The sequence below is a fragment of the Oxyura jamaicensis genome, chromosome 4, assembly GCF_011077185.1.
Source record: "Oxyura jamaicensis isolate SHBP4307 breed ruddy duck chromosome 4, BPBGC_Ojam_1.0, whole genome shotgun sequence".
Classification (NCBI taxonomy): Eukaryota; Metazoa; Chordata; class Aves; order Anseriformes; family Anatidae; genus Oxyura; species Oxyura jamaicensis.
The window spans coordinates 71,992,990-72,010,858 of NC_048896.1; the positions used below are offsets into that span (position 1 = coordinate 71,992,990).

The following is a 17,869-nucleotide window of genomic DNA, read 5'->3' on the forward strand; positions in this document are numbered from 1 at the left end:
GTCACTGCAATACATCACGTCCCTGACAGGTCCACTTCTTCTCAACAGTAAAACTGGAGAAGAGTGCCCTGAAGCTGAAGGTTTCCTAGAAGCGCTGCGGGACATTCATGGACAACCACCACTTCATGGGGCTGTGTTGTGTGCTTGTCTCCTTTCACGGGAACTTTGGTTCCCTTAGTGTAAAAGCACCTCATGAAGGTCCAAGTCGTAGGTGGTGACAGCGTAAGAGAAAGGAGCAGAGTGTTTTAGCTAGCACATTGAGCCCCTAAGATTCCCTGCTGAAATCCAGGCCAGTAATGCTAGCAGCTTGTTCTTTTCCACTTATTTGAGGACTTTCACAGCCAAGTTTGTTGAAACTGAACGCGCTTTCAGCCACACTTTAGAGGAACATAAATGTCAGTAAGTGCCATTGCTTTTTTTTATGTTCTCCTTCCACTTTATTATGGATTGATCTGTTTAGTTTATGGGGACCATAAAGAAAATAGGCGTGCAATAAAGCATTGATTTTATTTATAAGCATTCCCTTTTGTTTTATATAAGAGCTCTATGGGTAAAAGTTCCTCATTGTAGTATAGCAGCATTCTCAAGGAACTTTACTTGCTTCAGTAGGCCAAAATTAAAGTTACCTCTATATTCTAGTACCATAATAACACTTAGGGGAGTTACTATAGGGCATGGGCCTCTTAATCTTCTCGCAGCTGTCTGTCAGCTTAAGCAGTACTGCAGCAATTGGTATATAAACTGTTTCCGTCTGGTGAAGTATTTCTTGTTTGTCCCATTAAGGTTTGGTTGAAGACAATGCGTAGTAGTACTGGCAAATTTTAAGTGTGGCTGAAATTGTTCTTTGTGTAATGAGCCGTATTTTAGTTCGGCTTTTAATGGAAGAACAAATTACTAACTAAAAACGTGGACGTGATTTCTGGTTTGATGCATCCTCTGCTCTGAAATACATCTTATTCCATTGCTGGGAACAAGGGATATGTGGGTAGGATGTATAGGTCCAACTTTAAGACGGTTTTAGCAGATGTGTACATACAATCACCTTGCTTAGGTTAGATACAAAATGGTTTTAAAATATGCGGAACAAAGTGACTTTTGTCAGTGTGCAAAATCTGTAGTTCCTTCTCCTTAATAACACTGATCATCTCCTTTTACAAAACCTGGCAGTGGGTTTTAATTCTCTATTCTTTTACTAAGACTTGTACTCTTTTTTGCTCACTTGCTTCAATTTACTGTTAGCAATTTGAAATGATCTGCAAACACCATGAATAAATGAAATTAGGGGGGTTTGATTCTTTATATTGAGTCTAAAAATATATGCATTTCATTTTCTTCCATACAGAGTTGTAGAGAGTTTTCTGAAAGATTGTCCCACTTAGTTTTCAGATTTACGTTTGTAGAGCCCAGCTTGACATTAAGTACAATCTTATAGTAAGAAGAAAACAGTGCAGGTGTACCATGCTCTTTCAAATGTATTTTGAGTTATCAGCTATGAGGTAATTGCTGGCTCAGAACTATTACTGCCAGTCTGGGTAATTTGAGGGCAAAAACATTTCTGGATAACCTTATAAGAGCTTAATGTGTAACTAGCCATAAATTTATTATATGTAATTCAGAGGGCAACTGAAGTTTGTTGCAGGTGAAATGCTGATTCCAGGCCACCAGGAACTTAATTGTTAAAATATATTCTTTTAAAAAGCGAACCTGAGCTGTCTGCGTTCGTGTATATACAGTTAGTTGTTCCTGGAGAAGCTGTTTGTGCTCAGGCATATGCAGTATGTTTTGTAGGCTTTGTGGGAATAGTAAAGTGTTTGCAAACTGCAAACAGCAGGCTCGCAGTCAAGATGTGTGAGAGGTGGGTAATAACAATCATAATTTTTTTATTGTTCAGCACAGATGCTGTGCTGGAACTCAGCTCATCCATCACATCTGACAGGGGGGTCAGTTAACATTTTTTTTGCTCCTTCTGTTAATAATGCTGTCACCTGTGCTAAATCTTTTCTCTACTTCTGCTGCCTGTGCCTTCTGACCCAAGAGGCTGGTGCTGCTGAGTTGGTGTCGTCACAACCAGGTGGAACACCGGTGTTGTGGTGGATCCTGCCAGCTTCTTTAACCCTGGTCAGGAATCAATCATCTCTTTAATAGATCTGCTTCGTGGTTTAGGGGTTGTCAGGTGATCTAAGTTAAATTTATGTGGAGGCTCAAAATTCCCTGGTCTGCATTCAGCCTGAATCAGTCTGTCATTTTATGTGCCAAATCTGTGACCACCGATTTCCTTCTGGTATTTTATTAAGTACCAGGATAGGCTGCCTGTCCTGCATGGCATTTTGGTTACTTTGGTTTTCATAATTCTGATCAGGTCTGATTACATAGTATTTACCTTCAGAATCAGTAAATATGTGGGGGAGGCACTTGAGACTGAAGTTGTGGGATTTAGAAGACCAAGTCCTTCTTACTTTATTGGTCTCAACTGCAGAAACTTAAGTTGCTATTTCTGAGTTTGTCTCAGTCTCTATAAGAGAAAATTAAGTGTATGCCTCTTCCTTAGAGTGAAGCATGTAGATTTGTTTGTAATTAACAGGAAGTCTGAGGTATGATCTTTATTTGCAGAGCTTGAGTGGTTAATACCTGTAATAATAATAAAAAAAAAAAAGAGAGAGACTAAGGCTCGTGAGCTTAATTTACACAAAGATGATGGAAAAAAAAGGCTGAGGTTTAGTTAGTAAATGTCTGTAAATTCATGGATCAAATGGCAGAAGGTCTTAATATCTTTGCTTTCCAGTAGCCAAAAGATAAAACACGCTCCGTCTCCTTGCCGTGACAACCCTGGTTTTGCTTGCCAGACTTATCCATTCTGCATAGAGGGTGAAAATCTGATTAAGGGAAGAAAATCTAATTTGGAGAAGACTTGGTACCTTGTTTTTCCCCTTAGTAAATGCTGGCTTAATCCCGATGGCATGTCGTGGTTACGCCTCCTGTAAATGGCAGCGCTGCTCCTTGTTTCCCCGTGGGTCACTTGGCTGAAGGACTCTCCGGGCAGCGTGAGATGGCCCAGGTGGTCGGCAGCACGGCGTTTGTCGTAGTCAAATCTGTACCGCTCATCTACATGCATCAACCTTAATGAAATTATAAGGAAAGAAGCAATATATTTAGCATATTTCTTCTTGATTTTTTTTTTCCCTTTGTAGCTGCTAGAATTTGTTTTGTGAGATATTTTGTACCTTGCTTCTTGCTCGATGAGGAATTGGACTGGAAGGATGGGAAAGAGGAAGGAAAAAATGGCAAACGAGAGGGTGTGCTCCACCGAAGCACCAGAACGCCTTGCAGGACCTTAAGTTGCCTTTTCCATAAATGCCTTATTGAAAGGCAGATCAACATTATGGGATTCCATTAATAATCAGGAGAGCACAACCCTGCTGCTGGGCTGTTGCAGTCAGTTGGCAGCGTGGTTAGCTCTAAAGGGAGAAATGTAATTATGTGGCAGCAGAGGCTGGCAGGCGGCCGCTTGGGGAAACGGGAGCCAGGAGGGGAAGCTGGTCGCTGGTTTCTGTGGGGCTACGTGGGCAGAAGGGGCTGGAAGTGGGAGAAGCTGCATTAGCAAGCAGGTCGGGGAGGTGATTTTGTTGCAGTGTGAGGGCAGAGCCCGGGTGGGTGGAGAAGTCAGTGGTGATGCCCTGCTTGAGCAGTGGGGGTGGACTAAGTGGTCTCGAGAGACACCTCTCATCCTCAGTGACTCAGTTTCGTGTGGAGAAGTCTGCAGATGAGTGTGAGGGCACACGTGCAAGCTGCTTGCAACCCTGCTCCTTTCCTGCTCCTGTGTTCCCCAAACTGCTCTGCCCTCTTTCAGAGTCCAGGGCTGAGCTTGCTTTGCTGGCTTTGCTGAGCTTTCTCTCTCCAGCTTCCAGGCTTGGTCCAGCAGAGATGTCACTGCTGGAGGGAGACATGGGAAGATGCCACTGGCTGTAGGAACACCCTTGGTTGCTGTCGTTTACCACAGCACTTCATCCAAGCCTTTTTCCCTTCTGAAAGTGTTTAATATCCCCTGGAATTTGTGTCGGTATGTGGGCTAAAGGGAGCGTAGTGACACTTGATTTGAGTCTTTTAGTCTCCATTCTGATTGCAGCTGCATTAATGTAAGTCTAGACTTCATTAGGAGGTTTTCAGCTGAAATCTGTTTATTACCATTTAGCTGGTTCTAATGTAAGAAAAATGGAGATGTGAGAAGACTGTGCTAGGATACTTAATTGTGAATTAATGTTTTAACATTGGCATTTACCCTTTGAAGCTGGGGGATTAGCTAGTGCCAAGCTGGAACCATTCCCTCCACCTGCTTAGGCTTTAATGAGGTGTAGTCTGCAGGACCTGTAGGCATAGCCCCACAGCTTGATTCTGTCATTAAACATTTTGTCTTCAGCAGATAGCCTTGCAGAAGGGAAATCTACTTTATGATAAGGTTTGTATTATTTCTTTCCTACATTCCCTTGACATGACAGCAGCAGTACTCATAGGTGCACACAAATGCCTTGGCTTCCAGCGTATGCATCGCTTGCATCCAAACCAGAGACTACAGCAGAAGTGGCTTACGTCCAAAAGGATGGCCATGAAAGGATCCTGTACAGGAGGCAGCTGCCTAGTTGGCTTTTAGTGATTCCCTGCAGTTGGATCTGCCCTGCAGGATATACTTACTGGTTTCATCTGCTGGCTCTCATTCTGCAAGTTGTTCATGTGAAAATGCCTTACTGCTGGGTTTATTTTACCAGTGCTGGTGTAGTTTCACGAGTAAGCTATAGTAGAGTAATTGGGGGGGGAGGGGGGGGGAGGGAACAAATTGGCTTTGCTAACCTGATGATGTTTTTGCTGCAGTATGTTGTATAGAACTGGAAAATATTGTTGAACTTCTGCTCTTAATAAACCATACGTTAAGAAAAATGATGTCTATGTTAGTTTTAATTACTTGCTCTTGTTAGTTGTAGACTAGTGTCTCCCATACTTAGATTGTCAAATATCTTTGAAAGCTCAGTAGATCATTACTGTTATATTATCAGGGCTTGTTTAGAATACTTAAATACTTATTTTGTGTTTTCCTTTGGTTTTAATTCTTACATGATCCCTCTTTTCAGATTTGAAATTATAATCTATTTCCTGATGCATTGCTGACGCCCCGTGAGCCATGTCAGAAGTACTTCAAGGTCAGATGCCCTCTAAAAGATTCTGCTATGCAAATATATGAAACTTTCTATTTCTTCTTCTTCCCAGGCCCATTTTTTGCTTTCATTCTGCACTTAAAAATGAAAAAGAGCAAGGACTTTCATTTCTTTTTAACGGTGCCTTTTTGAATAAACTCTAATTCAGCTTTTAAAAAACGATTCCTATAGATTATTTGATGCAAAAAACTCTTATTTCATTTAAAGGAAATTCAGTCATGAACTAATGTTGTTTCTGTTTGTAATGACATTTTCTCTCCCCTTCTTCCAGCTCTGTAAGGTTTATGACATGATTGGAAACATCAATAGAAGCCATTCAAGTAATAGTGTTATTTATATTATTATGATGCTTAGAAAATTGGGGCTTTTTCCTGTTCAGCATGTTATGCTGGGGAAAGTGTATTAATCTTTATCTATAGCTGTGTTTATATATATCAGAAGTATGCAGCTGAGACTGATTTATTTAAATAGTAAGCAAGCTAGAATCGTTAATGAATTGCTGTGACAGATCCTCTACCTACTTCAGTGCCGTCTTAAAGCGCCTAAATTTTGCTAATATCCTTGTTATTCTCAGTTCTTTGCCAGGGTCCAATATTTTTCTTCTAAATGAGTAAAACCAGGGTATGGTAAGTTAGTGGAGTTGATCTGCTCTAGCTACAGTATGCATCGACTCTGTAGTTCTTGGTCTGCTTATCTATTTTTGTTTGCTTTTTAGCTTAAAGAAAGTGATGATAGTTGTTGCTGCTCAGGTCGTTAGGGGTGCAGTTTGTACATCTGTAAAGTGAAGTGCTTTTTACATCTATGTAATGACCATCTCTGGGCAAACTGCAAGCAGCCGCTAGCCTCGCAGGCTTCTCAGAAGTCAGTTTCCACACCCAGATGCCTTAGGGCCCTCCAAACAGACAATGTTGTAGGGCTGAGAGGAGACATACTCTGCTTATTGCATGTGCTGATGCTTTTGGATGTTTGGTTTTGATCAAGATGTAAAGCAGAGCTCTCGATAGGAAGAAAGGACCATCAGCCACCAAAAAAAACTAGAAATATTAATACACATTTCGGAAGTAAGCAGAGAGGTAAAGCCTGTTTACAAGGAAGCACAGATGCTCTGGCAAATGTGGAAGTCTAGGGCTGAGCTCTGCTCCTCTCCAACCTCTGAGCAAAGGCAGTGAAGGTGCAGATGGCAGATCTCAGGTGTGGATACTTTTATTCAGCACAGACACTATGCAGCAATTTAGTAGAAAGCCCTAGCTGGGAGCTGCTTTGTGTTTCTGTTGTTTGCTTCACCTCATTCAGAAGCAGTACAGGAAGAAACTGCATTCCCTTGAAGTTTTTAAATAGAAAGTTGGGATGGGCTTCCTTTGGGAATGAAGATGTGCTTTGTGTCCCGTATAAAGGAGGAGGGACAGGCTACCTTTCTTTTTCCTTAAGCTGTTCTGCTGTGCAAGCAATTTAGGCTTTCTTCTGTATATTTAAGCATTTCCTTGCATTCAAACATTTTCCAGCTCTTCACTTAATCCTGGGCTGGCAGCAACTTCTGATCTTGAGACTCAAAACCTGTCCTTTGCCATTTGTTTTTCTTCTTTTTTCGCCTCTGTTGTTGCTTCTCTTCTTCCCACCTTTATTCCTGATTGAGAGAGGATGGTGCTGGCTGTGCCTCTTGCAGAGCCTGGCCTGGCTCGCAAGGTGACGGCCAGCAAGAGGTCAGGATGCTCCTCTCTGCATGCACCTCCTGGTGCTGCTTGTTTGCTTGGGCTCGGGAGGGGAGGTGGTATCTCATGAAAGGTTCACACTGACATTTTCTGCAGTCATACTACGAGCAGCCCAATTCAGTGCCCAGCTTATCAACATTGCTCGGTGGTGGCCAAGGCATCGCGTGGAGCCTCTGGAGGCTTTGCCTCCGTCATCGATCCATGTGCCAGCGTTTGTCGTAAATCAACCAGGCAGCTTCATCAAGTAGATTAGCAGAAGATAGTGCATCTTGTTTCTGTGTCTCTGTGGGCTTATTCTTACAGTATTTCTGATATGAGAAATTCCAGCTGCAGGATGTTGGCTAAAGATAATCTGGCAGGCAGATCCTTAAGCTTTATCTGGGAAGATTTTTTTTTTTAAGAAGCTTGTTCAGTGGTAGAAAATAGCGGCAAACATGGTATGCAGCAACTCAGCAGAGGACGAGAATAAATTTTGGTCTTTCAGATTGTGGCAGTTGTATTTATTGATGAGAAAAATAAATGCTTCTTTTAATTCCCTGAAATATAAAGGAAAACTTAATCTAGTGAAATCAGTAGATACTGCACAATTCCACAAACTGCAGAGGTCAGGCAATGGATGAAAATTACTCTGCCCTGTAAATTTATTTTTATATGCAACTTCCAAATTGTCAGACTTGAACTGATTCAGAAAAAAAATATAAAGCAGTCAGTCTATAAACAGTTTTTTCAATGTTTTTAGATTAAAATGTGCTTTGGTAAAATTAAGTCTGATCAGATGTGACTTTGCTTGCACTGGATGTCATTGTTTCTAGGCAAGATTCAGGAAGTAACATTTGTTAAGTATTTATGGGATGTACACTTTAAAACATGCTTTAAATTACATGATTGTGTTTTAGAAATCTTCAATGACTAAAATTGGAGTCGTCGATAGGATATTTGTTAACTGTTACATAAAGTGACGCGCAGGCTGGTGCACAGTGTGCGCGGGATGTTCCATCTTCTGAAGAATTTGCAGTTGGTTTAGACTCACAGAGATATCTGAGGAAATACCAGACGTGAAAACTTGTAGAATTTAGTTTAAATTCTGTTTTGAACAAGCTTTAGAAGGTATTCTAGGTGAGTGATTCAAAGAACAAAGATTACATTTGGTCTGCTTGGTTTTGGTTTTAAATGGGGTGAAGTGATGGTTGGGAGCACGTGGCTTTGAAAGCCCATGAAAGGGCAGGGAATACGAGCAACTGTGCCTTCGGTTATTAACACCTTGAGGTGCTCCTTTTCACTGTGTGTTTACATAGATATTCGTTTAAAACCTATATGTTTAATCTCCTGTAAATCTTTACAGCAGTCTGTTCCATCCTATACCAAACATACAAGGATGCAGCACAGCTCGGCTGGAATTATCTCCCATCAGCTAGCTCAATTTACAACTTTACATTCCTGGATAAGCCCCAAGCATGTTTCTATGTGCAGCGTGAGCAGTCAGTGATAGCTGAGAATTGGTACCAACAGAAAGGGTGTCGTGCTGTGGCAGATGGGAGCCGTTTATTAATTGGCCTCTTCGTTGGTTGCCAGGTGTCAAACCACTGTGACCACTGCAGTGTGCAGGCTGAGGTGCTCAGGGGGTGTTTGTGCAGATTAGTGGGAGCTGTGAACAGGCAGCAGAGGAACATGTGATAGTTCTAACAAAATATCATTTCTTCATAGCCTAAAAATGTGTTCCCTCAAGAAACTTGGAATTTTTCAAACAGTGAGCTGTACCCCGGCTAATTAAAATCAGAAAGTTCTCCACAAGTAGAAAAAAGGACTGGTTTTATTTAGCTGTGAAATGTTTATTCTCTCTTAGGATATACACTGCATCCCTAAGCTTGAAGTTGGTAAGCTGTAGAAATAGTGACCCATCTTCATCTCTGGAGTAGCCTTTTTGAAGTGGATTGAATTAGAGCAGGGTATTATCGAGTGATTTTTTTGATAAACGTCTCCCCGCCTCCCAGAAATTGAATGCGGTTTTGTGTAATACAGAGCTGTGTCTAGCAAAGCATCCAGGTTGCTTCCTCGTCTTTTTGTCTTCCCTGTCTCTCCTCTCGGCTTTCTGACCCTCATCCCTCCTTCCCACAAGAAGAAAAAAGAAAAGAAAGAAAATAAATGGCAGAGAAATTTCCGATGTTAAGAGGCAGCAGCAGACTGGCCAGTCAGGCTGACAGTTAGCAGCAGCTGAGAAAGGAGCAACATCTGCCTGCAATCTGTTTACAAATTTCTCAAATTTTCTGCTTCCTAGTGACAAGCCATAACGGGGTCCTTACCCTCTTCCTCCTCTGAGGTGGTAGCGGTGAAATACTAAAACAAAACGACAGCCTGGGCAGTGTTCAGACTCCAAGGCGTTTGCTATGTGCTCCTCTCCTGTCCCCTGCAGTCCCCTTGGACTGCAGAAGCTCCAACATAAAAAAAACTCCATCCATTATATAGGGTCAAGCTTGCTGCTCATTTCTCAGCTTCACAGTCCTGATCTCTCTCTTTTTCTGCCTCTGCTTTTCCTTATTTAATAAGCTAAGCTTTTGTCTATTCTCTTACCCACTTAGGTTGTGGTAATTTTCCTACCGTAAAGCAATTATGTAAAGCGCCGCATCCCTTTACCAGAAGCCCTGGCAAAATAATATATAACAAATGTATTTCATGGCTGCTTCTTTTTGCTCTTGCAGTCGATTCCGGTGTGGACGCCCTGGCAGTGTTTATGGCAAGCAGCAGCACGCCGGACGCTGTGAATCGCAACAACCCCGCCACCCCGCCGACAACCCTCAACCTGCGCTCCTCTCACAACGAGCTCCTGAACGCGGAGATCAGGCACACCGAGACCAGGAACAGCACTCCCCCCAAATGCAGGAAAAAATACGCACTGACTAACATCCAGACGGCCATGGGCCTTTCCGACCCAGCAGCGCAGCCCCTTCTGGGGAGCAGCTCCGCCAATATAAAGCTGGTGAAGAATGGAGAAAACCAGCTGAGGAAAGCCGCGGAGCAGGGACAGCAGGATCCCAACAGAAACCTCACTACCACGGCAGGCATGAACGTAACTTCTGAGAAGTTTGAAGGTAAAGAGCCAGTCCCACAGGATTCCTCCAGCTGTGAAATATTACCCTTGCAGCCCAGGAGGACCAAGAGCTTCCTGAATTACTATGCAGACCTGGAGACGTCCACTAGAGAGCTAGAACAGAATTTTGTCACGATGGAGGATAAATCTGCCCAAAGCAACAGCCAGGCTTCTACCATTATTGTCAATGGGGAAGTCCTGCCCCGGAAACAAAACAAGCAGTCAAGCCCAGAGGATGGCCAAGCTGCCATGGTGTCTTCGAGCCCCGAGACTAAGAAAGACCACCCGAAAACGGGGGCCAAGACGGACTGTGCACTCCACAGGATTCAAAACCTGGCTCCGAGCGATGAGGACTCCAGCTGGACCACGCTGTCCCAGGACAGCGCTTCGCCGAGCTCACCTGACGAGACAGGTAGGCGAGCAAAAGCTGCTTGTAGTTTTGGAAATGTGTTGCTGAGTCTTCTCAGCTGGTGGCTGGAAGGAGTGGGAAAACCCCAGTGGGGGAGTGGATGGCACTGAAACACGAGTGTTGGGCCAGCATACAGCTCCCCATCCTTTTGGGAACATGTGGCAGCCTCCTGTTTGGTCCTAAGTGGCTTGCCTTTTGCTTTAGGAAAGGCACCATCAGATGCTGTAGGCTGGGGCCCAAAAATCAAGAGGCCTTAATTTTCACAGTAATTCCAAACTGCATTGACACTATCAGTAATCTGTGAGCTCGCCATTGCTAGTTTGTGATTGCTTCACTGCTTGTTAGGTAGGTGTTATGAGATGTACCTAACCGTCTGGAGATGCCTGGTCATTAATAGGCACCATTGCCTTATATTTGCCTACAGATGACAAGCAGAAACATTTCTGAGTAAAAACTGTTGCTTTTGAGCAAGGATTTTCAGGTTCAGAGATTTTAGTTCTAATTTGACTCTGTGAGCATCTCCGCTCCACTACCTGTCACTTGATATACTTTTATTTAAAAAGAAAAAAAAATACACCATTTAACTTGGGTCATTTAACTAATGTGTTTGGGTTTTGCTATGCAGCAATTCCCTGCAGTAATTCAGAAGCTGAAATCGTGGCATGTCATTTATTGAAAGCCTGGGCTCATTAATAATTTGAGCAGCAATGGTGGCTTCTGCACGGGCTTTGTTGTGATTTACAACACCTCTGTATTTTTAAACTGCAGAGATCTCATTTATTCTGGTTCATGGACTTGGTATATAGACTTGGATATAAAAAAAGATATGACTGTCAAAATGAGGGCAGGCAGTGCAATTCTCAAGGTGATGTGTGGCTAAACAAATTTGTCTCATGTAGTTTGTATTTTAAGTGATTTCATTTATTACAGTGTAGAGGTTTTGTACTGTTTGGAAGTTACGATGATCCAAATTCACAGCTTCATTACATGTTGGTAGCATTTGTGGCAGTCTCAGTTGCGTGTGATTACACCAAATAGTGAGTTTGATTTTTTTTAGTGTGTTTTTTTCTACACACAGCAAGAAGTCCCCACCCACTATGTGACATACAATGGATCCTCTGGCCTTTTTTGATGTGTAACAAACCTTTTGCTGTTCAGAGAACTTTTGTGCAGTCATCTCTTGACGTGCAAAATGAAATCTGTTTTCAGTTTACTGAGATTGCTGCTTGTGTGTCCTGAGCAATAACGTGAATTCAATGTGTGTGGCAGCACTGATAACGTTTGCTGGAGAAAACATCAATAGGAGGTTTTTAGATAACAATGCGGAGTGTGTTAGCTCTTTGTACTTGCCGCAGGCTTGGGGGCGGAAAGGTGGGTAGAAAATTTACATTCAGTGAAAACTAAATTAGAATAATTCCAAGTAACTTAATTAAATAAGGGTCACCCAGGATGAGCTAGTGTAAGTTTTGTCTCTCTTTCTGTTAATTAACGTGCTTAATGTTTTTCTTGCAAGCTGCGTATTGCCCCTGTGTGATGTCCGGGCTCTTTCAGCACTCAGAAAAGAAGATTTTCTGGGCTCTATTTGGGGGCTGGCAATTTTGCTCAGACTTGGTAGGATGAGTACCACCAGAGCTCCTCTCTGCCCCTGCACCTGGGCAGGAGGAGAGCACTGCGTGTGGTCTTCCAACCCTTGTGCTCATGCCTCAGCAATTAACGGCAGCGACCAAAGGGAGAAGGGCATCCAGGAGAAAAATCTGCAAAAGCAGACAGTTTTAGTTATACGGCTTCTGGGAAGGAAAAAAAGATGCAGTTTCAAGAACAGTTAATCCATTAAATAGTGATAGCAGATGCCTGGAGAATTATTAATGTCCGAGCCAGAGATTGTATTTAGCACTTTAAGATATGTAGGAATATGACAGAAATACCAGGTGCTTTAGAGTACTTGGTTGAAAATTGCAATATACTGCTTTCAGGTTGTTTGAATTGTTTTGGCCTTCTCATCTCTCTCACATAACTCATTCCTTGTTTTGTTTCCTTTTACTTGTTTTTGGAGGTATGTAATTCAACAGTCCTGAAGAATTTACACTCCGGTTTAATGGCGTGCACTAGGGATGCATCACGGCTTAGACCAAGTCCCCTGAGCTGTCTTTCAGGCAGGAGGCTTGTATTTGTCATCTCATGAAAAGGTGTTTTCAGGTGCCTTGCCTCTTTTTCTGAGTGAGGAGGCAAAAACAACACAGCCCAAGTTAAGGAAGCAAAACAACTTCTGGTCAATGACTGGCTGGATATTAAGCAGACATTAATGTGGTTGATTAGTAATATCGTTAAACAAATGTAATGGAGCCAATTAACGACAGGGGTGCCGAGCACCGCAAGCACAGTACGGTACGCTGTTAGAGTTATGGCTCGAGGGAACTCCTTTCTCTTCCAAAGAAATTGTCTGTACCCCCAGCTAGGCAAGAAGAGCATTGACTTCAGCTTGCGGAGATTTTTATGAGTTCTTACAGTTTTCTGACCGTCTTACTGAGATTCAGTGCTTCAAAAAAGAAAGTGTCCAGGCTGATTTGAGAAGCAGAAAAGAGCTGTAGACAATAAACCAATATTTTGCCAGAGGTGCTTAGCACGAGTCAAGCCCAAATGGGTTTCATGCAGCCTTTCCAGGAGCTGATTCACGCCCGGCACTGCACGTCGTCCTCCCCAGGCAGGTGAGCATTCCCCTGCTGCCCTCAGCCACCACATCTTCCCTGGGACCAGCGCATATCCAGCTGCCCCTGCTGCGGTTTGGAGAACGTGCTGTGGGTGACCAACAGTGGGCTCCAGATCTCTGCCAAGCTGCAGGTGGCACAGAGCGGTTTGTAAATCATGGGGAATGCTTCCTTTCCTGGTCTCTAGATAGTGTATGCAGTCTGGTTTTCAAAGGAAACACAGCTGGTGTGATTATACCATATACCTATTCTATTTCTTCCTCTCTGTATTTGTAAGCCATGCACCAGTTTGACCTGCATATCATTCATAAGTGTGTTTCAACCAACAGGAGTCAAGAGCATGCCCTGGTGCCTAGACATGGGTAAGGATGAGGCTGGTGGTAGTGCTATTTTCTGTTTTATGGCCTGGTTTTTTGGATGAAGCTTACCAGAAAAACTGTACAAGGCATTTCTTAACCTTCCAATCATCTAAAAAGCAGTTTCAATGGAAAGCTATCCTTTCTTGTCAAAGTGTGGCTCTCTATTTAATAATGAGAGTGAAAATTCTCGAGGTGAGGTAGTGGGGGAAGAAATGATTTCCATTTGCCCCAAAGCCAAGAAAAATACTGGAATTTAATTTTGCTTCCTGTTTCATCATCATTTGAACCTTCCTGAAAGTGGGGAAGGAGACTAAGAACCCTTCATCCATGAGGAGGAAGGCCCCTGGGGTCTGTGCAGCTACAGCTTTATTTTATTTTTATTTTTTTCTGAGGCTGAGCAGGGACAGCAGCCTCCCCCTGCTCCCCAGCTTCTCAGCCCTTGGCTCACGCAGTGTGCTGTTTCTCCCTGGATGAAAATATCAATAAAAGGGGAGTCAAAAGTGCAATTTTCCTCCTTTTGGGTAGCGCTGCTGCTGTATGTGTGCGCCATACGCCGAACGCCTGCCTGCTGCTGCTCTCTCAGCAAATGCAGGATGTCAGCTTAATAGCCAGTTACAAATAAACAAGTTCAGCCCAGTGCAGAAATGACATCAATGAGACTGGCCTTTGGGGATTGGGAGTTTGAATCTTGTAAATAGAGCCTGCTATTCTGAAATAATAGTGCGTCTGGCTGGAATAGCCCTCTAATACAATAAAAATTGCAGCAAATCATGAACTAGTCAGAAAGATTTATACCAATGGTCAGTTCTGCCCCTGATTTTAACCAGCATCTTTGACAAAATTAAAATGAATGTCCTTTAAAAGCTCCCGTTTTCCTTTGCAGTACCTATCTGATACAGACAACAAGTATGTTATTTACTACAGAACATGTTTTCTCTGTTCCTGAGTGTGGAAAAAGATTTACAGTAGTAGAAATACAGCCAATTACACTTGGGCTAAACCCAAGTCCTGTACTGCTGGGCACAGAATATGCTATCACCTGAACAATTGTAGGATTCCAAGTAACCATCCAATTTTCACTGACTTTCAGGAATAAGAAACTCTAGTTTGCACACACTATGCATCTTAATGGTCTGCCAAATTTAATATCAAGATGTCTTTTTAATCCTGCATGTTGCTGATAACCACGTGTCAAGAGCACTGCAGGTTTCATAGTCTGAGGCTTGACTTGGCTGTTTGCTGCTGACTGCAGCAAAAGAGCTGCATATCCCCAGTATCCATATAGGTGATGTTCTGGGGAGGGATGACTAATTGCGTCTTTATGTTCCTTTTAGCTCCCCATCTGAGAGGATTTTAGGGAAGAAAAAGCAAGCCGGTTTAAAAGGAATGAAACCTGAAGGGCCATGTGGTTATTTGTACGTCCACAATAATGATCAACATTCAGGGCCTACTGGTAGAAGGCCATAAAATAAATGGAACTTGGTAGTAAATTGAACTTGAGAGGTGCCTCTTGAGCACACGCTGCAGCTATCAGCTACACGGTGCTGCCTTGGGGCACTCAGGTGGTTCTTACATCCACAGAACCACAGTAAGTGGTTCTTACATCCACTCCTGGGGTTCTTACATCCACAGCTTCTGTACTCAGATGAGCACTCTGACTTGAAACCCAAAGTTTTCAAGGTAAAGAGAGGGTGATCAGCACCCTTTTGGATTTGGACACTTTATAAAAATAGGTATATAAATTGAATTAATGTGCATAAATTCGGGAACCTGGAGAACAGATGGTTTACGCAGCAGTGATGAGCATTCACTCCCAAACTGTTCCCAACACCGGGGATTTGGGGCTATACAGGACATGTTGTATAGTCACAGTTGTAGTTTCATCCTTGCTGTTTACCAGAAGGATAAAGAAAGATTCTTTATTTTGTCAGAGCCATTGATTTTCCTCCCCAGGGATGCCTCCAGCTGCCTACCTCCTGTCCCCTGAGGTGCCTGGCGGTGTCCCAGGTGAGCACACGTACGTGGGCAGCAGATGGAGGCAGGAATGAGGGCTTGAGCTGTGGAGGAGCGACTGCAGGCTAAGCAAGACACGCATCAAATAGCACTCACAGAGCGTATTAACCAGCTGGATAGAGCCTGCAACATCTACCCTGCAGCGCAGAAAAGAAATTTGTTCCTTTCCTGGGTCTGGCTTTGTTTTAAACATTGCTCCCTGGTAACTTCTGCTACATGGTGCCCATGGGGTCGAGGATGTTTTTGTCATATTCTTTCCAAACACAGCTCTCTCCAGCATGACATCTCTCTGAGTGCTCTGGGGCCGGGGACGTCGAGCTGACAGTTGCCTTCTAATGGCCGTGCATTGGCTACCAACACATCACCACGCCAACTCAGTGCTTTGCCTAAAATAATGTCAAATATGGACCCATCCTAGCAGACATAGCTTCATTACTTTTTTTTTTTTTTTCTGGCTGAACTTCTGGCCACTTGATAGGAGTTTAACAAGCTGTCTTTTTTGCCTGTTATACATCATTTCTTGTTCACTACTTGTCTTTTTGTGGATGTCTTACTTGGTGGTGTAGTAAAGCACACAATTCCTGGTATGGATAAAAGCAGAGTGCTGCTTGAAGTGCAGTGCTATGGTTGTGAGTGTTTAAAAATCAGTATTTTCACTCAGTGAAATATATGGCTGTGGGGTTAACTAATGCCTACGTAGCTGGAGATTGCGGTGAGATAATGTAGGAAAGTGAATGCTGGCATTGTACCACCACCAGAGTGGAACCTATAGAGTAGTTTGCAAGATCTTCGGAGCTCCAAAAGTTTTCCCTGACTGTAAATTACATTGTTTTGTGGTACCGAGGGACACTTCGATATGTCTTTCAGGGTTCATTGTATACAGAAGATGCTTCTGAGCATCTGTAGGGAAAACATGGGTTCCAGGAGTGATGGATGGGTAGCCTGATGTTTCTTACTTGACTAATTATTTCTGGAGGCTTTTCAAGCTTCTGTTGTTTCAGGGATGCACAAGTCTCTCTCTATGGAAAAGAGTTCAGTTTCAGTCAGACACATGACCACGGAAAGAGGAAGGGAAAACAAACTCATGAAGGGAATTCAGAGGAGGTAATGGGAAAAAGTCAGAATCCTAATAGCCTTTTCAGAGGGGTGTTAAGGAAGGAGGCTGCACAGAAGAAAATCCACCACTAATAGCAGACTGTCTTCCTTTTTTTCTTAAAAAAAAAAAAAAAAAAAATCAGTTCATAAAGCTATAAAAGTAATAGCTTATTAAGACCAAAATTGATCCAGCAAACCTCTGCATCAGCAATTCTGAATGGTGCATAAAACTCAGGCCGAATTTCAGTCTACCTAACTGATGCTTTTGAAATGGGTGCTGAAATCTGTAGGGGAGGGAAGGAAGACCCATTGCCTTTGGAAGGCCTCTTAACCTGCATACTACTGTTCCTTAAGGCAAACTGAATATTTAAGAGCAGCTGACAGCAGAGAAAGCTAGGTGGGTTGTGTGTGCTGCCCTGGCACTCTGGAGCAAGCCAGGTGCTTGTGTGCCTTATGTGCTCCTGTGCCTCAGCTGCGGTAGGCGTGATAAAGGAACAGTATTGGCACTCAGGTGGGGAAAAGGAGTTGTGGGGTGGGGAGGAAGGTAGAAGGGGTTGGAAGGTGGCCTGGAGGACGATGAGAAGAGGTGACCTGCTGGAGGGGGAGGCAAAAGGAGAATTACTGCAACTGTGGAGAAAAAGGAGAACTCGGCACAAGCTGGGGCAGAAGCTGGAGGCAGCAGAAGCTGGCGGCAGGAGTTCTGGTAACTTAAGCAAATGGGACTACAGAGAAGGTGGTATAAAGAGGATGGCCAAAGAATGAGGGTAAAGCAGCAGAAGGAATTTGTATAGCAGATTTGTCCATGGGACTTGAGAAGTTGTAGAAATAGGTCCCTCCAGTGCTGCTGTTTCTTTCTCAGTGATCTCCAGGGCATTTGAATGAGTGGACTAGTTCATGGCCATTTCATCAAGTTTGAGATGCTGCCAGACTCTGACCTGCTTCTCTTCCACCTTGTCTGCTGATGCCTGTATAAACCTCTGCAAAAACCATCTAAGCCCCCTTTATTCCTGTATTTCACAGAACACAGCAGTCTGCCCCAGTTACTTCACTAAAGATTGTCAGGAAGAGCTGATACTTTGGTCCTGTTGCTTTCCATGTGCTTCAAACTGGGCTTATAGAAGTTACTTAAACTCACACTTTCTTATAGAAAAGTAAAGTTTCTTACACGAGTTATAAAAACTCACAGCAGGCAAAACCAGAGGAGCTTTGGATGAAAGTTTTTTTTTTAATCCTGAAGTACCTTTAAGGGAAAATGAAATCTTTGCTCAGGGCTGAATTCAGGCTGTGGTG

The 17,869-nt window shown here is 43.2% G+C and overlaps 1 protein-coding gene across 11 annotated transcripts in view; it reads left to right on the top strand.

Moving 5' to 3' along the window:
• The window catches only part of APBB2 (amyloid beta precursor protein binding family B member 2), a 171,408-nt gene that overhangs the window by 69,460 nt on the left and 84,079 nt on the right, over positions 1 to 17,869 (top strand). For 6 of the 11 annotated variants that reach the window (XM_035326500.1, XM_035326502.1, XM_035326505.1 and 3 more), the window contains exons 5-6: positions 5,121 to 5,189; positions 9,610 to 10,410. In XM_035326500.1, coding sequence (XP_035182391.1) covers positions 5,171 to 5,189; positions 9,610 to 10,410 — 820 coding nt within the window. In that variant the 5' untranslated portion in view covers positions 5,121 to 5,170. The remainder of the gene's footprint in view (positions 1 to 5,120; positions 5,190 to 9,609; positions 10,411 to 17,869) is intronic. The other 5 variants (XM_035326495.1, XM_035326499.1, XM_035326504.1 and 2 more) reach the window with 1 other exon arrangement.